Source organism: Mastigoproctus giganteus, chromosome 9 (genome assembly GCF_048544385.1).
Source record: "Mastigoproctus giganteus isolate SK-2022 chromosome 9, ASM4854438v1, whole genome shotgun sequence".
Classification (NCBI taxonomy): Eukaryota; Metazoa; Arthropoda; class Arachnida; order Uropygi; family Thelyphonidae; genus Mastigoproctus; species Mastigoproctus giganteus.
This window is the reverse complement of record NC_143583.1, coordinates 11,400,749-11,424,797: the sequence shown is the minus strand read 5'-3', so window position 1 is coordinate 11,424,797 and position 24,049 is coordinate 11,400,749. Positions and strand designations below refer to the sequence as shown.

The 24,049-nt window shown below is 39.3% G+C and overlaps 1 protein-coding gene across 3 annotated transcripts in view; it reads right to left on the bottom strand.

Moving 5' to 3' along the window:
• The window catches only part of LOC150080050 (dixin-like), a 391,642-nt gene that overhangs the window by 32,421 nt on the left and 335,172 nt on the right, over positions 1 to 24,049 (bottom strand). For all 3 annotated transcript variants that reach the window (XM_090381957.1, XM_090381956.1, XM_090381958.1), the window contains one exon: positions 23,697 to 23,790. In XM_090381957.1, coding sequence (XP_090238083.1) covers positions 23,697 to 23,790 — 94 coding nt within the window. The remainder of the gene's footprint in view (positions 1 to 23,696; positions 23,791 to 24,049) is intronic.

Here is a 24,049-nt window from a genome sequence, read left to right as displayed (position 1 = left end):
AGTTGACAAGAACAGTGAAGGCATTCTGGAGGATTTGCTTTGGTGAATAAATAATTGTGCGTAAGATGTGTATATCCAATGTGTAGTCTGGATATAATGACTTCTTCATGCCGATTCTTGCAAAGACTCGATTTCCATGGCTGTAGCTCATGTTTTATTTGAAACAGTTTATTGTTTGATTCATTTTGCCACATTTGTGACCACTGATTGTGGAGAAACTGTTTTATGATTGGTCTGTAATCGGTATATGGAACTTTGCAAAGCCTTTGGTTTGTGTTTGTAGGATTCTTTGCTGCTCGATCAGCTCTTTCATTACCTTCAATGCCTGTATGTCCTAGGATCCAACAGAATTTTACTTGCCTCATTTTGCTTTTAAGTTTCACAAGGTGAGCTTGTATCTGATAGAGAATGGGATGTGATGGAGGTCTGTCTTTGTTGGAGAGCATGTATTGCACTCAATGAATCTGTGTAAATGAGATGTTTTAGAAGAGGGGAAGAAGCTATGAATTTTAAGGCCATTTGTAGGGCGAATAGTTCAGCAGAATAGCTACTGCATTGGTTTGGAAGTTGTTGTGAGAGAACAGTGTGTGGAAAGACCACTGCAGCACCAACTTTGGTGTCTGTTTTAGAGCCGTCTAGATATATATGAAGGTATTCCGAGAACTGTGATGCGTGGGCTGCATGCATCTGTTTTATGTTGACATTTGCCAGAGTGCTTTTTCCCCATTGTTGAAAATAAGTGTCACAGTTTGGCGTGAAAGTGTGCCATGGTGGAATACTTATGTTATTATCCTCATGTACATTTTCAAAGCTTAGCCCCCTTTTTAAGATTGTTTCTTTTAGTCGTATTCCGGCTGGTTTATTTACTGTGGGTTTATTGCTGTAGATGATTTCCCACTGTGGATTGAAAAGATACTGCCAAGTAGGATGGTGAGGAAGACTTCAGATTTTAATTGCATAGTTTAATAGCAGCATTTGCCTCCGGAGAAATAATGAGGGCTCATGAGTCTCTGCATATAAGCTTTGTACTGGTGATGTTCTGTATGCACCTAAAGAGATTCGTAAGGCACTATGATGTATGGAATCGAGCCATTTGATGACACTTGGTCTACACGAACTATACACAGGGGCTCCACAGTCTAGTCTTGATATGATTATAGCATGGTATAGGTGAAGAAGTGTGAACCGATCGGCTCCCCACTTCATTGCAGAAAGAACTCTGAGAATATTTAGTTTTTTTTTTGACAGGTTGTTCGGAGCTATTTGATGTGTTCCAAAAAGTTACGTTTTTTGTCAAGAATCAGGCCAAGGAAACGTATACTATTTGCTAGAGGTATCAGCTGGTTTTCTAGTTTTATTTCTGGATCTGGGTGCATTTTTCATTTTCTATGTACGGCTATTGTTTTTTGTTCTAATAATCTGTAGCCATTGTTTTTAGTCCACAATTCTATTTTGTTCACTGCGCTTTGTAATTGTCTTTCTATCATGTTCATGTTTTGTGAATGGCACGAGATAGTAACATCATCTGCATAAAGGAATGTTTCAACTGTTTTTGGCAGGTCTTTTATAATATAGTTTATTTTGATGACAAATAAGGTTGCACTCAGCACTGAGCCTTGGGGTACTCCTTCTTCCTGTGTGTATATTTTTGACAGATTGTTTTGGTATTTTACCTGGAAGGTTCTAACTTTCAGAAAATTTTTTACCAAGAGTGGTAAGTTTCCTCGCAAACTGATACTGTGGAGATCTTTAAGAATGCTGTATCGCCAGGTAGTATCAAAGGCCTTTTCTATATCAAGACTGATCATTATTAGATGCTCATTCCTTAGAAAAGCATTGCGGATATTTGCTTCTGCTTTTATCATGGGGTCCAGAGATGATCTGTTTTTACGAAATCCGTATTGAGTTATGTTAAGTACGTTATATGTTTCCAGAAACCAGGTTAATTTGTTGTTCACCATTTTCTCGAGGATTTTCCCAAGGCAACTTGTTAGCGCTATTGGTCGATAATTTGTAGAGATCGTATGATCTTTGCCAGGTTTTGGTAAGGCAATTATAAGGGAGTGAAGCCAGGAATTTGGATAGTAGTTTACCATATAAATTCTATTGTATAGCATAAGCAATGCCTTTAGAGATTTTTGATTAAGTTGTTGAATCATTTCATAATGAACTCCATCAAGTCCTGCTGCACTTTTCCTAGACTTAGCCATAGCTTTTTGCAATTCTTCTATGTTGAAAGGTTGGTTATATGGGAGTTGTTGGTTGGATGGTTTTAAAATTTAGTCTGTATTTTTCAGCTACAGTTTTAGTTTTCTGAAAAGATGGAGTATATGCCGATACTGCTAATATATTTGCAAAAGTAGTTGCCAGTAAGTTTGCGATTTCCTTGGGGTTGGTTATCTCCTGTCCATTCCATATTATTAGTGGAGTTGGAACTGAAAGAAATTTCCCATTTAGTTTTCTGATTTTGTTCAATATGACACAGGTATCTGTATTTTTGTTAACTGTTGAGGCGAAACGTATCCATGATTCCTTTCTACTTTTACGCTGGAGATATCTAGCTTTGGCTCTGGCTTTTTTAAAATTTATGAGATTGATGAAAATGGGATATTTTCGGAAGAGATTCCAAGCTTTGTCCTTCTCTCTTTTGGCCATACTGCATTCTTCAGTCCACCATGCTGTGTCATGTTTATGGTATTTTCCAGATGACCGAGGAACTGCAGCTTCAGCTGCTATTAAAATTTGGTTTGTGACATGAGCTGTAGCATTGTCTATGGGCTGAGTGGTGATTATTTGTTCATCAATTGCTGCAATTGTTTTATATTTAGTTCAGTCAGCTTTATGGAATCTCCATCTTTTTTGGCCATCGTGATGTGCAACATCATTTGTTAGTATTTTGCAGACCACAGGAAAATGGTTGCTATTTAGTGGATTCTTCAATATTGACCATTCAATGGGTTAGGACAGGTGAACATATGGATACGTCAATTGCAGAGGCTGTTCCAGTGGGCAAGTGGATGTATGTCTCAGTACCAGTATTAAGGAGAGAGAGATTTTGCTCTTCCAGTAATTTCTCAATCAATTTACCACGTTTGTCTTGATGACGGGATCCCCACATGGGATGGTGACTATTTAAATCTCCCATGATACAGACCGGAGGTGGAAGCTGGGTTACTAACGTTTCCAAATCTGAAAATGAAAATTCTTGATTTGGGGGAAGGTAGAGTGAGACCAGTGAGAAAGTAAAATGTATTGTGACTCGAACTGCAACTGCTTCCAAAAGAGTTTGTAGTTGGAGGCGTTTACACGGAATTTTGGAATCAATTAAGATTGCAACTCCACCATGAGCTCCTCCGGAAAATCGTCGGTCTTGTCTATAGGTACCGTAGTGGTTTACTGCTGCATTTATTTGTGGTGTTAGGTTAGTTTCTTGAAAGCAGATGCCTACCAGGTGATATTTATCAACTAGGTTGCGAATGTCATCAAGGTTGCTGCGGAAACCTCGACAATTCCACTGTATTATTGTGCGCATTATATTGGCTTTGTATTTGTATCTGTCTCTGACTTTTTACAAGTGGGGGTCTGCTTGGATCGCTCAAGCTTTTTCTCTTTTCTGGGGGAGATTGGGCGAACTTCCATCTCTTCCTCAGCATGTATCTCTAAGATTGGTTCTTCTGGGACTTCTTTTTCACATGTATCCTTATGATCATGGGCAGGGGGTTTGTCATCTATATCTATGTTTTTAGTATTCATGATTGGCCGTGACATAGACGGCATTGTTGGCGGAATTGTAACAGGTATATTTATGGCTTGATTAGAAGTTGAGGTTGAAGATGATTTTGCTGATGTAGCTAGGATTGAATGAGCCCAATCAGAAATAGAGATGTTTGGTGGACATGACAGTTCAAGTATCTGGCTTTTACAGATGTTGGTGGATTTGGCAAAGTTGAAAGTTAGTATAAATGTTTCTGGTTGGAAGTAGTGAACCATCCTTTTTGATTAGTATTCTTTTTACCTGAATAACATTTTGTTCTGAAAGCTCGTTTAATTTCTTCCTCTGATACACGTAGAAGATCCGATTCTATTACAACTCCTTTTGAGTAGTTTAAGGTGGCATGAGGTGACACTTCTATGGGAGTTCCTCCAAGTGTTTTCAATTTAAGTAGCTTGTCAGAATGCTTAGATTGTGTTGTTTCAACAAGCAGGTCACCTGATTTTAGTCTTCAAACCATTTTTGGTGAGCTAGCAACATTCTCTAAACTTTTCTGGATCAGAAAAGGAGAAAGCTTGCTGACTGGCTGGTCAGTCAAAGAATGCATTATGAGGAAATGAGGCCAGATATTGTGGTCTGTATCCTTCTTTTGTCTCTTAGCAAAGGAAGGGTTATAATCTTCCTGCTCTCTAGAATGTGAGGGGCATTGATCCTGCAAGAATCAGTACTGGTATGGTCCATCTTTGCTCCTTTTAGCCCTTGGCAGAGAGACTTTTCTGCCAAGATTTCCGGCTCCGCCACGGGGAGGCAGGAGTGGTGCCTGGTGTGACCAAGCGAAGAGTAGTAGGGATTAGTAATATACTATGAGAAAAAAAGAAAGGTGGCTTTCTTTCCTTGCTCTGTACAGGGACTTTTGTTACGAGGGCTGTTATAAAATGAATAGATTTTTTAATGATAAGAACAAAAAGGAACTGTAAATCGCTTTCTGGAAATCGCACTGGAAGTACTGAGAAATCGTTTAGTCACAATTGCTTGGCACCTGGGGCCGTGACTACAGTGCTCACAGACAGTTTTTAAATTCTATACAGTTGAAACAACTGATGATGTTACCAACAGCAAATTCTAACCGGGAAGCATTCAAAGAATTAATCTTGGAAACCACTAGGCTTATTATTATTATTACTACCCATATAGTGCAAGAAGGCCTGAGGTTTATGCTGCACCAGCTAAAAAAAAATTCCGAGTTACCCTAAGAGAGAGAAAAAGAGAGTCAGAAGTAGAAGAGAATCACCAAGAAAGAGAAGAATGATGATATCCAGCTCAGGACACTGGGTGTGCCAAGCCCATACTCACCAGATGTAAGCCCTTTTCATATCAACTAAAAACTACCATTCAAGTTTAGGCCTAAATGAATGTCAGATGAACTAATGAGACTCATGGCAAAGAAAAAGAATACATGGGATGCATATAAATTATCAGGTAACACGGAAAACTATGGTAGATAAAAGTTAGTCTGTAATCAAGTCACAAAGGAGGTTAAACAAGCGAAGTCAGATTATGAAAAATTTTTGAAAAAGGATGCAAAGAAAAACAGCAAAGACTTCTTTACTTAAATAAACTCTAGAAGGAAGGAGCTGAATCACACTGAACCATCGATTGATATCGATGGTTCAATGCTGATGATCCTGCTCAAATAGCTGACAAACTGAATTTGTATTTTGCATCAACATTCACACATGATGAATTCTGTAGAGAAGGGAGGACAAAAGCTTATTAAACTAACAGAGAGCTAAGTGATTTTGTAGTAACAGTAACAGGGAGAAATGTGGAGGAGAAACAGTTAAGGTTAAACATAAGAAAGGCACCTGGGGTGGATGCGATCTATCCAATTATATTAAAGGAGGCAGCAAAGGAAGTAAGAAAGGCACCTGGGGTGGATGCGATCTATCCAATTATATTAAAGGAGGCAGCAAAGGAAGTAAGCAAACTCTTAGCCATAATTATGAGAGCATCCTTGGAATCTGGAAGGTTCCAACGGAGTGGAGACATGCAAATGTATCTCCAGTTCACAAAGGAGAATCAAAGATTGACACAACTAATTATAGCCCTGTTAGTTTAACTTTTGTTCCAGGGAATTTGTTCCATGGAGTCCCTGGCTAAAGAAGCATTGCAGGATCATCTAGACAACCCTGCAGTAATAATTCGGACCCAGCATGGGTTTGTTAAGGGGTAGTATTGCCTAACAAATTTGATTAAAAGCTATGAAGTAGTCACAAAGGAACTGGATGCAAAAAATAAATTTGATATCATATACTTGGATTTCAGGAAAACTTTTGATACTGATGCACATGGAAGACTACTGTACAAATTTGAGCAGTATGGCATTAAGAGCAAGTTGCTACAATGGATAAAAGGATGGTTGGGAGGGACAAGACAGAGAGAGAGGTAATCAATGGAAACTGCTCTTTGTGGCCTAATGTTATCAGTAGAGTCCCCAGGGTTTGGTGTTGTGCCTACTGTTGTATTATATATTTATCAGTGATACTGATGAAGGTATATCAAGGCTTAATGTCAAAGTTTACAGATGATACAAAGACTGGCAGGGTTGGTAATTACAGTATGCTACTGCAACAGGATCTAGAAAAGTTGGGCAGATGGGCTGAGAAGAGGCAACTGAAGTTTAATGTTGACAAATCCAAGGCATGGCATATAGGTAAGCAATGGTCTGGCCACACCTTGAGTACTGTATACAGGTTTGGAAGCCTCATTTCAAGAAGAATGTAGAGCTGCTGGAATGAGTACAGAGAAAGGCAACAAGATTAGTGAATGGAACAAAGGGTTGCTCTTACGAAGAAAAGCTTAAGTTTTGCAAATTACAGTGTCTGGAGACAAGGCACCGGCGAGGTGATCTGATAGAGGTGTGTAAAGCCTTGAATGGTTTGAGCATGCTCAATGCTGATGGGATTCTTCCTCTTTCTCAGAATAATCATCCGAGACGGTATAAATTGAAATTGAGGAAAGACAGATGTAGGATAGATGTGCGGAAATTTGCCTTTAGCCAGCGGGTAGTTCGTTGGTGGAACAGACTTCCATCCCTCGTTGTGGAAGTTGATAGCCTAAATAAATTTAAAGCTCAGCTGGACAGGTATTTCGAACGAACGGAGGGGTGAAATGGGAGTATTTTTTTTAGCTGATTCTGCATAAGCTTGCTTTCTTGCATCATATGCCTCTACTAATGCTAATGAATCTTTTTACTTTCTATTCTTCTTTCTTTACAGGCTCCGAAAAAAAAAAACGATAAGTGTTTGCTTTTTATTTACATAATTGTTATTTTATATTGTACTTAATACGTAGTCTTATAGTTCTAATTATGCTGGTTATTTTTATTTTAATTTATATAAACAGTTTTTGTAGATATACGTAATACTTTATAAAACCGTTATTTCGTTCGAATCTTGCAGGCATTGTTTTTGTATATAGTGATAGGGAATTCAATTTTTTAATTGAGGTAGTTAGGTAGCTCTAACGTATAATTATAGAAACAGTGATACGCTTCACTGTTTCTATTGGATAGCGTAGTATTGACATTTAATTTAATTTAATTTATTGATCTTATTAATTTAAAATATCATGCCCCAAACTAGAGCAGCAAAGCAACGGGCACAAAGTGGCAGGAGTGCTGTGACTCGGGCAAGAACTGAGGGGGCGATTCTCCAACGCATCACAGCCTAAAAAAATGTGCAACTTGTGAAATGTTTGCCGAACTATCTGGAACGGAACATGATATTGCCATGGGGGTTGTCATTGTGTGTGCGCAATGTAAGGAGTGTAAGGAAATCAGGCGACAACCCAGTGTTGTTATGGGCCTATATGAGAGTTTGAAGGACAGGGTGGATGCCCTCGAAAGATCTAAATTGAGGGGCTCATCAGGCTCTCAGCTGCCCACATCAATACTAGAGCTTGCACTTGGTCATCACGCAACACAGCGGCAACCCCCAAGGCAGAATGCGCTGGTGCCACAGGAACTAGTAGTTGTTGGTGACGGGAAATATATTGTGTAAAAAGGATAGGTGGAACAGGACCAGGGTATGTCTGCCAGGGGCAAAGGTTGATGACGTTGTAGAGCAGATATCATCTTTTAGGGGCACAAAAGGTGATATAGTTGTACACATTGACACAAATGATATTAAGAGTAGGAGACCAGCAGAATTACTTAACAAGTACAGGTCACCGATGAAAAAAAGCAGTGAATTAGGGTTGAATTTGAAAGTGTCTGCAATTCTGCCCAGACACGATAGGAGGGAGTATATGATGAGAGCCTTGTCGATCAATTTGGCCCTGGAAAGATTGTGCAAGGCTCAAGGGATAGAATTTTTTTCAGCCTGGACTGTACTTGTTAACAGGAGAGACTGCTTTTACAGGGATGGGATACACTTAAATAGAAAGGGTGCAAGAATATTTGCTGATGCTATCGAGGCAGTGTTAGGTGGGTTGGAAAACTGATAGCTTGGGGGGATACAAGGACTAATAGTTTAACAGTAGCCGTAGGCAGAGGTGAAGGTGATTCTTGCACAACTTCTATTAGAATAAGTAGCGACCTGGAGCGAGGGGTGTTGGGGGTTTCAGGGACGGATGGCAGTCATCGTGAAACAGGTGTGTTAGACTAACAAAGAATAAGAATAGGTGCATGTATACTTGCATGTATACCAATGCTAGAAGTATAGTAAATAAATTTGATGAATTTGAAGTGTTGGTCAAGACATCAAAGGCGGATATTGTTGGGATATCAGAGACGTGGTGTCACACAGATATAAGGAATGGGAAACTGGAATTTGGGGAGCACAATGTGTACAGAAATGATAGACAGGATAGGAAGGGAGGAGGTGTTCTGCAGTTAATGAAGAAAAACATAAAATCAAAAGAAGTGCATCCAGTTGATATAGATGAACAGTGCACTGTTGAGTCAGTTTGGTGTGACATAAGCCACTGCGAAAGCAAAAATAAGAGTAGGAGTGTGTTATACGCCTAATGACTTGAATGAGTACAATGAACAATTGTACAGAGAAATACAGTGGGCTAGTAAATCGGAATGTCTTGTAATGGGGTATTTTAACTTCCCAGATATTGACTGGAACTTGTGGGTTGGGCACTCAGACACTAGTCAGACTTTTGTGGATTTATTGGATGTTTGTTTTCTGCAGCAGCATGTTCGAGAGGCAACCAGAGAAAGTAATACTCTTGATCTGGTTATCAGCAGTGTTCATTCATGTATTAGGAATTTGCAGATAAAAGAACCACTAGGTGGCAGTGATCAGTGTACTGACGTGGGATTTACTTAAATAAATATGGGCTGAGAGGTGGCAAATGAAGTTTAACATTGACAAATGCAAAGTACTACACATGGGAAACAGCAACCCCAGAGCAACGTATCAACTCTGTGGTACTACACTGAAAGTGGTAGAGAATGAAAGGGACTTGGGGGTGGTTGTGCAGGCAGATATGAAGTTCTCTGAGCAGTGCAGATGGGCTGCAAGAGTAGCTCATGGAGTCAATGATATACAGGAATTTTTCCAGCAAGGATAAGGAGGTGATTATTCCCTTGTATAAGGCAATGGTCAGGCCACACCTAGAGTACTGTATACAGGTCTGGAGGCCTCATTTCAAGAAGGATGTTGTTGTTGTTGTTGCTCTGGAGGTTTAATGGCACATCAGCTGCTAAGGCTATAATGTGCCTATTCACTTATTATATTAAGACATGAGTTTTCTCTAAATCAAAAGAAAATCAGAAATAATTGAAAAGCCCAGTTTGCCTGAGAAAGTCAAAAAATTCAGAAATATTTGCCTTATCACCAATCAGGTTTTCAAGAGTAATTGGTTTATGTAGATTAACCAGTGAGATCAAGGATGAAGTTCTCGCTTGTGTATAATAGGGGCAGCCAATAAGAATATGTTTTACAGTCAAATTGTTGGAACAATGTGTACATTGTGGTGGATCATCTCCTCTCAGTAAATGAAGGTGGGTCAGATGTGTATGTCCTATTCTTGCCCTTGAGAGGACTACTTCTTCTCGTCTCGATGTACGGACACTGGAGCGCCAAATTTTCGGGTCTTGTTTAAACTGAAAGAGTTTATTATTAGTCTGGGAGTGCCACAGGGCTGTCCATTGTGATAGGCAAGCAGCATGAATGGTTAGTGCATAATCTGATGCTGGAACAGGGATGTTGGTTACATCTAAGGTAGTTGGATTTTTTGCAGCTTTATCGGCCAGTTCATTTCCTAAAATACCGGAATGTGCTGGAATCCAGCAAAAAGTGACCTGTTGATTGGGTTCTTTAATTTGCAGTAATAAGCTTCTGATTTCATCTAGAACAGGGTGAACTTTATCTGAGGAATTACATAACGACATGATTGAGCTGAGGGAATCAGTGTAAATGACAGATTTTAAGGAACAGTTAAAATGAAGATTTTCTAAAGCTAGTTTTATTGCGTATAATTCAGCAGAAAATATACTAAATTCTGACGGAAGGGAAGCTGATACAATTGTATTTGGAAACACTGCAGCTGCTCCAACATTTGAATTAGATTTAGAGCCATCTGTATAAATTGGAGAGAAATCAGAATATCTTTGAATGTGAACTGCGTGAATTTGGTTGATATTTGCTGCTTGCAAGGAATTCTTTCTCCATTGACAGAGGTAAGTGTCACAGATTGGAAGAGGAGGAGGAGTCCATGGAGGTTGAGTATAAGTTGCTACCTGCTTTACGGAATGGATGGAAATATTCCAAACTTGCACAAGTTCAAGAAGGCGAAGACCAGCTGGTTTTACTATGCTAGGTTTGTTTCTGTATAGGGTTTCTAACGGTGGGTTAAAAAGGTATGACCGAATGGGATGAGAAGCACAGCTTTGTATCTTGACAGCATATTTGAGTAACAGTGTTTTCCTGCGTAAAGTTAGTGGGGGCTCATGAGCATCAATGTAGAGACTATGTGCTGGCGACGTTCTGAATGCACCAGTTGCAATTCTCAAAGCACTGTGCTGAATGGGATCAAGCCAGCGTAATGCACTCTTTCTGGCAGAATCATAGATTGGAGCACCGTAATCGAGACGAGATCTGATTAATGCCCTGTATAACCGAAGAAGTGTGGTACGATCTGCACCCCATGTTTGGGCAGATAAAGCTCTGAGTATGTTTAACTTTTTTAGACATGAAGTCCGTACATTTTTAATATGATCTAGGAAATTTAACTTATTGTCAAGGGTTAATCCTAGAAATCGGATGTTGCTGGTGACCGGGACAAAGACGTTAGAAATTTGAAGTTCAGGATCTGGATGAAGTTTGCGTTGTCTACAGAAATGGATGGCAACTGTTTTCTGTTGTGAGAGCCGATAGCCGTTGAGGCTCGCCCATTGTTGAATTTTATTAAGTGATATCTGAAGCTGTCTTTCAATAGACCTCATGTTTTGAGAATGACAAGAGATGGAAAGGTCATCTGCATAAAGGTAAGTCTCAACTGTATTTGGAAGCTGCTTAGTAATATAATCTATTCTCAGGGCAAAAAGTGTGGCACTCAGTACTGATCCCTGTGGAACACCTTCTTCCTGGATGAAAGTTGGGGAAAGGGCATGTTGATATCGAACTTGAAATGTTCTTGTATGTAGAAAGTTCTGAATGAATATAGGAAGATTGCCTCGTAGTCCGAGAAGGTAAAGATCACTAAGTATACCATACCGCCAGGTGGTATCAAAAGCCTTCTCTATGTCTATTGAAACCATTACTAGATGTTCATGTTTGACAAAAGCATTACGGATGGCAAATTCGGCCTTGACCATAAGATCTAAGCATGATCTGTTTTGGCGAAAGCCATATTGACAATGGCTCATTAGATGTTCCGACTCAATGATCCAGACGAGTCTTCTGTGGATAATTTTCTCAAGGATTTTACTGAGGCAGCTTGAGAGAGATATGGGTCTATAGCTATTTGGGTTGGATGGATCTTTTCCAGGCTTCAGGAATGCCAAAATTGTAGAGTGATGCCAAGATGCTGGATAAACATTTTCTAAAAATATGCGATTGTAAAAGACCAGGAGGCAGCGCAGAGCTTTGTCATCAAGATGTTGTAGCATGACATAATAAATTCCATCTGGTCCAGCAGCACCATTGCGAGCTGTTCTAATGACATGTAAAAGTTCAGAATATTGCAGAGGTTTGTTATATGGGAGAAGACGGGTAGTTTGAAAATGAATAGCATGCTTTTCTTTAGTGATTTTAATTCTTTGGAAAGAGGTAGTATAGGCTGACGTTGCTGAGATTTCTGCAAAAGTATTGGCTAAAGCATTAGCTATATCTGCAGGATTAGAGAGATCTTTTCCATTCCAGGAGAGGATTGGAGAAGGTATGGTAGGAAACTTACCAGACAGCTGTCTAATTTTTTTCCATATTATTTTGGGATCGGTATTTCTGTGAAAAGTGGATGCAAAACGGGTCCAGGATTCTTTCTTTGCCTGTTTTTGTATGAAGCGTGCTTTTGCCCTTAATTTCTTATAATTAATGAGATTGACTGTGCTCGGACATTTCCGAAACAAATTCCAGGCTTTATTTTTTGCTCTCTTTGCTGTGGTGCATTTGTCATTCCACCAGTAATTATAATGCTTTCGGCCCGGCGGATTTGATATTGGTATTGTGTCTTTAGCCACATTTAGAAGATGCGACGTGATGTAATCTGTCACATCATCAATGTGCTGGAGGCGGATTTTTTCCTCATCGAGGTCAATTGATGATTGAAATTTTGCCCAGTCTGCTCGGACAAATTTCCACTTTCTGCAGGGTTGAATTGAAGGAGTCTTTGCTTTTAGAAAGTTGCATACTATTGGGAAGTGGTCACTGCCCATGGGATCGTTTATTACATACCACTCTATGGCTGGGACTAGTACTGGTGAACAAATTGAGAGATCTATTGCTGAGGTGTGTCCTGTTGGAAGCTGTACGTGTGTCGGTGCACCTGTATTGAGTATAGTGAGATTTAGTGCATCCAAAAAACTTTCAATTAGTCGGCCTCGTCTATCCAATTTAGGAGAGCCCCATAATGGGTGGTGCCCGTTAAAGTCCCCTAATATACAGAGAGGTGGAGGTACCTGTATAAAGAGGTCTTCAAGATCTTTTAAAGAGTTAGTACAGTTTGGCGGTAGGTATATTGAGACTAGTGTTATTGCACTATGGAGAATTATACGAACAGCAACAGCTTCTATATTAGTTTGGAGTGGGATATGTTTAGTTGGGATCTTTGAATTTACTAAGATTGCCACACCACCATGGGCAGCGCTAGCGGTATTTCGATCTCTTCGATAAATGCAATAGTTCTTTATCGAAGGAGAAATTTGTGTGGTTAGGTAAGTTTCCTGTAAACAAAAGGCAACCGGAGAATATTGATTAATTAGGTATTGAATATCGTCTGTGTTTGAACGAAAGCCTCTGCAATTCCATTGTAAGATGCTGTGGTTCATTTTGGTTTAGATGAGGACGATTCATCTGACTGTTTTTTGTTTGAGGAGGATTTTTTTCGGTCTCTTTTCGGGAAGGTAGGGCGACCGGTATCCATAGTATCGTTTGCGTGAAGTTCTAGTATTGGTTCTTCATGATCTGGGTTTACATCTACTTCCATACTACCAGTGGATGATTCAGGTTTATTGTTGTGTTTAGTAGTTTTCAGTTTTTCTTTGTCATGCGGGACTGTCCGAGTCTCAACTGGGATACTGATTGGAGTGTTGGTCGATTCAGTGGTTTTAATTTCATGTGTGTCTTTGACAGGGCTTGATAATGTGTTTTTAACCCAGTTAGATAGAGATGTGCAGGGAGGTATGGATACATCTGTTTGAACTGCTGTTGAATTAAAGCTTCGAGTGTGAGCTGCATATGAACGACTGGGCATGGTCGACATAACCTGTCTGCGTGCCTCAGGGTACGTGACTTTGTGCTCTATTTTATATTTTTGGATTTTCTTCCCCGTTTTCCACATTTCACAAGATTTGGAAAAGGCTGGGTGACTTTCTTTGCAGTTTGGACAAATGGGACTTGAGGCTGAACAGTCTGTTTGTGTATGCTCCTTGGAACCACAAATTGGACAAATGGCATCACCTCTACATGCTTGTTGCGAATGTCCATATTTTTGGCATTTAAAGCAACGTAGAGGATTAGGTATGTAAGGCCGTATTCGGCAGTTTAAATAGCCAGCTTTTACTGAGGATGGCAAATCTGGGGTGCTGAATGTTAAAATTATGGATCGGGTTGGAACAAGATTTCCATCTTTTTTGGTTTTTATACGTTTTGCACTAATTACTTTTTGATTGCCCAGTTCCTGTACTAGTTCCTCTTCAGATACTGTAATCAGGTCCCACTCTGTGATGACACCTTTTGACGAGTTTAACGTATTGTGGGGAGTTACAGATACGGGTAGCCCAGCAAAGGTTGTTGTTTTAAGCAGCCATTCTGAATGTTTTGAGGAAGCTGTTTCGATTAGTAGGTCTCCGGACTGCAGACGTTTAACCATTTTCGGCGTACCAGCAATGGATTCCAAAAATCTTTGGATGACAAATGGTGACAATTTGCCAACAGGCTGGTTGGAGAGCGAATGTATTACAAGGAAGTTTGGCATCTCATTGCTCTGCACTTCTCTTCGGAGCCTTTTTGGTTGGTTTAGGTCATCATCATTTGGTATGTCTGGCCTTGAATTTGAAGGCTCTAGTGGTGGATAGTCATTTATATCCATCGTTACTCCTTTTCGCCCTGGAGGATAACTTTTCCCCCAGGTTACCGGCCCCGCCACGGGGAGGCAGGAGCAGTGCCGCTCGGAGGCCAAGCGGTTGAAGTGTTAGTTAATTAGTAAAAATATAAATTGAGGAAAATGTAAAGAAAGGTGTATTTCCTTCCTGTGTTCTACTTGTTACTTTTCAAGTATAGAACTGTTTTTTAAAGTAAAACTGTTTATAGAAATGTGAACGTAAAATATAATTTCAATCACTTATCAAGAGCACTTTATAAATCGCAAGAATATAGCTTGGCCTCGAAATACGCTTGGCACCCGGGGCCCAAGAAGGATGTAGAGCTGCTGGAACGAGTACAGAGAAGGGCAACAAGATTAGTGAATGGAACAAAGGGGTGCTCTTACGAAGAAAGGCTTAAGTTTTGCAAATTACAGTGTCTGGAGACTAGGCACCAGCGAGGTGATCTGATAGAGGTGTATAAAGCCTTGAATGGTTTGAGCATGCTCAATGCTGATGGGATTCTTCCTCTAGCTCAGAATAATCACCTGAGAGGGCATAAATTCAAATTGAGGAAAGACAGATGTAGGATAGATGTGCGGAAATTTGCCTTTAGCCAGCGGGTGGTTTGCGGGTGGAACAGACTTCCATCCCTTGTCGTGGAAGTTGATAGCCTAAATAAGTTTAAGGCTCAGCTGGACAGGTATTTTGAACGAACAGAGGGGTGAAGTGGAAGTGGATTTTTTTTTTTTTTGGCTGATGCTGCATAAGCTTGCTTTCTTGCATCAAATGCCTCTACTAATGCTAATTTAATTACCATCAGGGGTAAAGGAAAGGGTTTTTGCTTCCGTAAAGGCGAGTACAGTGGTCTCCGACAGTTTTTAAATTCTGTACAGTGGGATCAACTGAGGATGTTACCAACAGTAAATTCTAAGTGGGAAGCATTCAAGGAATTAATCGTGGAAGCTACTAAAAGTTTCATACCTATTAAGAAATATTGTTCAAGGTTTAGGCCTAAATGGTTGTCAAATGAACTAATGAGACTTGTAACAGAGAAGAAAAATGCATGGGATGCATATAAATTATCAAGCGACTCAGAAGCCTATGGCAGATATAAGTTAATCTGTAATCAGGTGACAAAGGAGGTTCAGCAGGCGAAGGCAGATTACGAGAAATCCTTGGCAAAAGATGCTAAGAAAAACAGCAAGGATTTCTTTACTTATATAAACTCTAAAAGGAAGGGGATGAATCTGATTGGTCCACTTGACATCGATGGTTTGACTGTTGATGATCCTGCTCAGATAGCAAACAAACTGAATGAGTATTTTGCATCTCCATTCACACGTGAGGAATTATTAAGGTTTGAAAATGGCAGAAGGTTATCAAATTGTAGCAAGATACTTAATGATTTTGTAATAACTGAGAGCAAAGTGGAAGAGAAATTGTTGAAGTTAAACGTAAGAAAAGCACCTGGGGTGGATGGGATCTATCCAGTTATATTAAAGGAGGCAGCAAAGCAACTAAGCAAACCCTTAGCCATAATTATGAGAACATCCTTGGACTCAGGGGAGGTTCCCACGGACTGGAGATGTGCAAATGTATCCCCAATTCACAAAGGGGGATCGAAGGGTGACATGAGTAATTACAAACCAGTTAGTTTAACTTCTGTTCCGGGTAAAATAATGGAGTCGCTGGTTGAAGATGCATTGCAGGATCATCTAGACAAGACTGCAACAATAATTCAGACACAGCATGGGTTTGTTAAGGGAAAGTCTTGTCTGACAAATTTGATAGGATACTATGATGTGGTTACAAAGGAACCGGATGCAAAAAATAATTTTCATATCATATATTTGGATTTCAGGAAAGCTTTTGACACTGTTGCGCATGTAAGACTATTGTACAAATTGGAGCAGAATGGTATTAAGGGTAAGTTGCTACAATGGATAAAAGGATGGTTAAGTGGGAGAAGACAGAGGGTGGTAATCAATGGGTGCTGCTCTTCTTGGACTAATGTTATTAGTGGTGCCCCACAGGGTTCGGTGTTAGGCCCACTGTTGTTTTGTATATTTATCAATGATATTGATGAAGGTATATCAGGCTTAATGTCGAAGTTTGCAGATGATACAAAGGTTGGCAGGGTTGTTAATGACAGTAATGGCAGTGTGCTACTGCAACGGGATCTAGATAATTTCGGCAGATGGGCTAAGAAGTGGCAACTGAAGTTTAACCTTGACAAATGCAAAGGACTGCATATGGGTAGAAGTAACCCCAGAGAAACGTACCAACTGTGTGGTACTACCGGGTGGTTAATTGCTGGAACAAACTTCCATCTGTCGTTGTGGAAGTTGATAGGTTGAATAAATTTAAGGAGGAACTGGACAGGCATTTGGAGGAAATGGTGTGTTTTTTTTGTTTTTTTTTTTTTGGCTGATGCTGCATAAGCTCATATACACTTGCTTTCTTGCATCACATGCCACTACTACTACTACACTTAAGGTGGTAGAAAATGAAAAAGACCTGGGAGTAATTGTGCAGGCAGATATGAAGTTTTCTGAGCAATGCAGACAGGCTGCCAGGGTAGGTCATGGGGTTTTGTCAATGATATATAGAAATTTTGCTAGCAGGGAAAAGGAGATGATTATCCCTCTGTATAAGGCAATGGTCAGGCCACGCCTTGAGTACTGCGTACAGGTCTGGAGGCCTCATTTTAGGAAGGATGTAGATTTACTTGAGGTGTACAGAGAAGGGCAACAAGACTGGTGAGGGGAATGAAGGGATCCTCTTACCAAGAGAGGCTTAAGTTCTGCAAATTGCAGTGGCTGGAGACTAGGCACCTGCACGGTGATCTGATTGAGGTATATAAGGCCTTGAATGGGTTGAGCACGCTGAATTCTGATGGGATCCTTCCACTTGTTCAGATTACAAACCTAAGGGGGCATAAATTCAAATTAAGAAAAGACAGATGTAGAATAGATGTGCGGAAATTTGCCTTTAGCCAGCAGGTGGTTAATTGCTGGAACAAACTTCCATCTGTGGTTGTGGAAGTTGATAGGTAAATAAATTTAAGGAGGAACTGGACAGACATTTAGAGAAAATGGTGTGATTTTTTTTTTTTTTTTTTTTTGTTGGCTGATGCTGCATAAGCTCATACATTTGCTTTCTGGCATCACATGCCACCACTACTACTAAATCTATAATAATATATTTTTGGCCTTTACCAACATAACCTATTTTACTAATTCTATAATAAAATATTACCACGGATGTAAGATTCAATCTAATACAGATGGCTTTAATCTGATCGGGAAAATATGGCATTATATTATATTACTTTATAAAATATTTTCATATATTCTTCCTATTATATATATATATATATATATATATATATGCATAAATTTATATTTACGCATAAATATAAATATACAGATTTGTTTGTAACATACACATGTTGTACACATTAAATAATAATAAAAAATATACTACATGTACCCCCCCCCCCTCACCAAGTTTACATTCTTCCGCCTGGTGCATGTAACCACAAAGTTTTGCAAATGCTCTGGATTCAACACTGCTTGCAGGTGCCTAGTCTCCAGAAGCTGCAATTTGCAGAACAGAACTGAAGCCTTTCTTGGTAACACCAACCTTTTGTTCCATTCACCAATCTCAATGCCCTTCCCTGTACCCATTCCAACAGCTCTACATCCTTCCTAAATGAGGCCTGACCATTGCCTTATACACAGGGACAATCACCCCTTTATCCCTGCTGGCAAAATTACTGTATATCACTGATAAGACACCACGAGCTACTCTTGCAGCCTTTTTGCACTATTCAGAAAAAACTTCATATCTGACTGCACAATCCCCCCATATCCTTTTCATTCTCCACTACCTGAGTGTAGTACCACCCAGCTGATTGGTACTCTGGGGTTACTGCTACCCATATGCAGTACTTTACATTTGTCAATGTTAAACTTCGGTTGCCACCTCTCAGCCCATCTGCTTAGCTTTTCCAGATGCTGTTGCAGTAGCATACTATCATTACTATTAACAACCCTGCCAACCTTCGTATTCTCTGCAAACTTAGACATTAAACCTGATATACCTTCATCAATATCATTGATAAATACCAAAAACAACAATGGGCCCAACACCGAACCCTGTGCAACTCTACTAATAACATTTCTCCACGAAGAGCAGTGTCAATTGATAACCATGCTGTCTTCTTCCACTCAACCACCCTTTTATCCATAGTAGCAACTTGCATTTAATGCCATGCTGCTCCAATTTATATAGTAGTCTTCCATGTACCATGGTATCAAAAGCTTTCCTAAAATCCAAGTATATGATATCAAATTTATTCTTTGCAACCAATTCCTTTGTGACTACATCATAGTATCCAATCAAATTTGTCACACAAGACTTCCCCTTAAACTCATGCTGTGTCTGAATTGTCGATCAATTCAGCCCTGGAAAGATTGCGCAAGGCTCAAGGGGGAGAATTTTTTTCAGCCTGGTCTGTACTTGTTAACTGCTTCTACAGGGATGGGATACACTTAAATAGAAAGGGTGCAAGAATATTTGCTGATGCTATTGAGGCAGTGTTAGGTGGGTCGGAAAACTGCTAGCTGGTGGGGATACAAGGACTAATAGATTAACAGTAGCCACTGGCATAGGTGAAAGTGATTCTTGCACTACTTCTAGTGGAATGAGCAGCAGCCTGGAAAACAAGATGCAGGATATTTCAGAGACTACTGGGAGTCATTGGGGTACAAGAAAACACATGGGTTATGTTAGGGTAGCTAAGAATAGGAACAGGTGCATGTACACATGCGTGTACACCAATACTAGGAGTTTTGTAAATAAATTTGATGAATTTGAGGTAATGCTCAAAAATCAAAGGCAGATATTGTTGGGATATCAGAGACGTGGTGTCACACAGATATAAGGAATGCAGAACTTGAATTTGGGAAGTACATGTGTACAGTGTGAATTAATGTGACTTGTGGCAGAGAAGAAAAATGCATGGGATGCATATAAACTATCAAGCGAAATAAGAAGCCTATGATATATATAAGCTAGTCTGTAATCAAGTCACAAAGGAGGTTAGGCAGGCGAGGGCAGATTACGAGAAATCTTTGGCAAAGGATGCTAAGAAAAACAACAAGGATTTCTCTATTTATATCAACTGATGAATCAGAGGATCAGAGGATGAATCTGATTGGTCCACTTGATATCGATGGTTTGACTGTTGATGATCCTGCTAGAAAGCAAACAAACTGAATGAGTATTTTGCATCTACATTCACACATCAGGAGTTAAGGTTTGAAAATGCCACAAGGTTATCAAATTGTAACAGGGTGCTTAATGATTTTGTAATAACTGAGAATAAAGTGGGGAAGAAATTGTTGAAGTTAAACATAAGAAAGGCACCTGGGGTGGATGGGATCTATCCAGTTATATTAAAGGAGGCGGTAAAGGAAGAAAGCCAACCCTTAGCCATAATTATCAGAGCAAACTTGGTCTCAGGGGAGGTCCCCACGCACTGGAGATGTGCAAATGTGTCCCCAATTCACAAAGGGGGGGGATCGAACGAGTAATTACAGACCAGTTAGTTTAACTTCTGTTGTGGGTAAAATAATGGACTCACTGGTTTAGGATGCATTGCAGGATCATCTAGACAAGACTGCAGCAATAATTCATACACAGCACGGGTTTGTTAAGGGAAAGTCTTGTCTGCCAAATTTAATTGGTTATTATGATGTGGTTACAAAGGAACTGAATGCAAAAAATAATTTTGATATCATATACTTAGATTTCAGGAAAGCTTTGACACTCTCCGCATGGAAGACTACTGTACAAATTGGGCAGAATGGTATTAATGGTAAGTTGCTACAATGGATAAAAGGATGGTTGACTGGGAGAAGACAAAGGGTGGTAATCAATGGGTGCTGCACTTCGTGGACTAATGTTATTAGTGGAGTCCCAAGGGGTTCGGTGTTGAGTCCACTGTTGTTTTGTATATTTATCAATAATATTGATGAAGGTATATCAGGCTTAGTATCAAAGTTTGTAGAAGATATAAAGGTTGGCAGGGTTGTTAATGACAATAATGGCAGTGTGTTACTGCAACAGGATCTAGAAAATTTGGGCAGATGGGCTGAGAAGTGGCAACTGAAGTTTAACATTGGAAAATGCAAAGTACTGCATATGGGTAGAAGTAACCCCAGAGAAACACTTAAGGAGGTAGAAAATGAAAGACCTGGGAGTAACTGTGCAGTCACATATGAAGTTTTCTGAGCAATGCAGACAGGCTGCCAGGGCAGGTCATGGGGTGTTGTCAATGATATACAGGAATTTTGATATCAGGGAAATGGAGGTGATTGTCCCTCTGTATAAGGCAATGGTCAGGCTATACCTTGAGTACTGCGTGCAGGTCTGGAGGCCTCATTTTATGAAGGATGTAGATTTGCTTGAGCGTGTACGGAGAAGGGCAACAAGATTGGTGAGGGGAATGAAGGAATCCTCTTACCAGGAGTGGCTTAAGTTCTGCAAATTGCAGCAGCTGGAGACCTCAATCAGATCACCTCGCACCTGCGAGGTGATCTGATTGAGGTGTATAAGGCATTGAATGGGTTGAGCACACTAAATTCTGATGGGATTCTTCTACTTGTTCAGATTACAAACCTAAGGGGTTAATAAATTGAAATTGAGGAAAGGAAGATGTAGAATAGTTGTGCGGAAATTTGCCTTTAGCCAGTGGATGGTTAATTTCTGGAACAAACTTCGATCTGTCGTTGTGGAAATTGATAGGTTAAATAAATTTAAGGAGGAACTGGACAAATATTTAGAGGGGATTGTTTTGTAATTTTTTTTTTTTCCCTTTACGAGTACAGAGAAGGGCAACAAGATTAGTGAATGGAACAAAGGGTTGCTCTTACGAAGAAAGGCTAAAGTTCTGCATATTAGTGTCTGGAGACTAGGCACCGGCGAGGTGATCTTATAGAGATGTATAAAGTCTCGAATGGTTTGAGCATGCTCGTGCTGATGGGATTCTTCCTCTTGCTCAGAATAATTATAGAAGAATAGATGTGCAGAAATTTGCCTTTAGACAGCGGGTAGTTGGTTGGTGGAACAGAACCCGTTTTGTGGAAGTTGATAGCCTAAATAAATTTAAGGTTGAGCTGGACAGGTATTTTGAATGAACAGAGGGGTGAAATGGGAGTGGGTTTTTTTTTTTTTGGCTGATGCTGCATAAGGCATCATATGCCTCTACTAATGCTAATAACTACAGTCATTCTAGATGATCCTGCAGTGCTTCCTTAACCAGTAACTCAATTTTTATCCCTGGAAGAGAAATCAAACTAACAGGCTTGTAATTACTCGTGTCACCCTTCGATTCCCCTTTGTGAATTGGGGACCTATTTGGACATCTCCAGTCCATGCGGGGACCTTCCCAGTGTCCAAGGATGTTTTCATTTAGCTTTCTTCAGAAATGTTGAGTCAAAGTTTTGTTTATAACAATAGTCCTACTGCCTAGACTTGCTTGTCAGAAGTTCCAAAGCTTCACCATAAAGAGATCTGAACTTGGTTTTTGTTTTTCTAACATGGCCAAATATGAAATTAAAAAATACAAGCAATCACTAGTGGGTGCTACTGACACACACAAATTCAGTTCATGATCCAAATGTTTTTAAAGACAAATTGATAAAAATTCCAGAAAAAAAACTTCATCTATTATTCTATATTCTACTGCAGTCAGCATGCTATGAGAAACTGTTAAAATGCCAAGTATAACATTGTTGTATTTTAAGCTTTCTTGTGCACTTGTTAGTTCACAAAAACAAACTAAACCAAACGTTTAGTTTGATTTAGTGCATTGTGTCGATTGTTGTGTTCCGTTGCACTACAAAAGGAAAAATTTTGTTTCGTTATGTATGTGAGGGATGTTGGAATTTGTTTTTCATTTGGAACGGACTTATGTTACATTATTTATATATATATTTTTTAAGTGACTGAAGATTTCAGTAAAGAGGACACACATTTCACCATAATAAAGTAAAAAACCACAGAATTCCAGCTATCGCTTTTATCGCAAATGCAATAAGATCAAGTTTACTACCCGTTTTTAATTAGATGCACTAACAGAAAAGCCCAATATCCCGGATGTTTTGATTGTTTTGGGTTTTTTTTTTAGGAGCATTAGCAACTAAGGCCATATTGCTCCGAGGATATGTGGTGGTCATTCCCTGACCTTTCCGCATCCTCCACATTTGGTGGTCACGGGCTCGAACCCTGGTCTAATCAAGAAGCGTGTGCTACACACTGCTGCTCCTGCCCACTTGGCTATGGAGGAGTCCAATAACCTGGAAAGGGAAAATTGTTTTTATTGTTTTATGGTAGTAACCTCCAAAAATGTGCTTTAGTAAAATGGCAGCTCGCGTGGGGTGATAATAGTGAGTTTCCACCTTAACCCTGTGAAGTTCTTTACAGAAAATTTAATTTTGACTGTTATCACAGCGTCAACTAGTGGTACTAGTAAATCTATCCAGAAAACGAAAACAATCAAGTTGGATCAGAAAATTAAAATAAGAAGGATGTATGGAAATGCCCAGAGATTAACAAGTATCGTGTGGAATTCAGATTTGTCAGTGGCAACAGTGAACACAATAAAGGAGAAAGACAGGAAGCAGTGAAATTATCGGCACCAATGAAGGTCAACTATAATAATAACCAAGGCTATGAAATACATATCAGTTTTTTCAGTTCAATAACATGTGTTTTTTCTTCCTTTTATGTTTTCTTTTCTTATGTGCCACTCCGGCTACTTCACCGCTATCCCCAAAAAAAATTAATTGAACTAATTAAAAATATATAACTATTTTCTTCATTCTTCTGAGGATATTATGTGTTTTTTTTTTATAATTCTGGCATATCAGGGATATTGTAGCAATATTTTATTAATCATTCCTCAGTTACGTAAAACTCTACTTACATAAGAAGTCCTGTAACATATCTCTTTCCTATGTTGGAGATTTATTATATTTTTGGATTAACCAGGAAATCGATTATCCGGGAATATTTTTTTTACCATCTATCCCAGAAAATAGAGAGTCTACTGTATTTCAATTCAAATTTTCAAATAACTTGTACAATGTGAAATGGCAAAAATGAAGGATGTTAACTCTTAAAGAAGTTTTTATAGCATACAAAATATATATTTACCATGTGATTTGGATGCATGACTGGTTTCCTCTCCTCCAGGATTTAACTTGGAACTACCTTCTATACAAGGACTGGACTCATTATTGGAAACATGCTAAAGATAAATTTAACACAAGAGAACTTTATTCGAAAGGTATAATAGCATTTATAACATTCAAATTTATATGCAGGAAAGGGGGAAACAAATATATATACACTGAAATATGCTACAGCAGTACAGATATATGTTTAAGCATGGAAAATTAGAGGACAAAATAATTGTTTATTAGAAAAAGTAAATGACTGTTGAAACATTAGAGGATGACAGTTTTTCATTTTTATATAACTGCAGCTCAGGTATAGGTTTGGTAGCC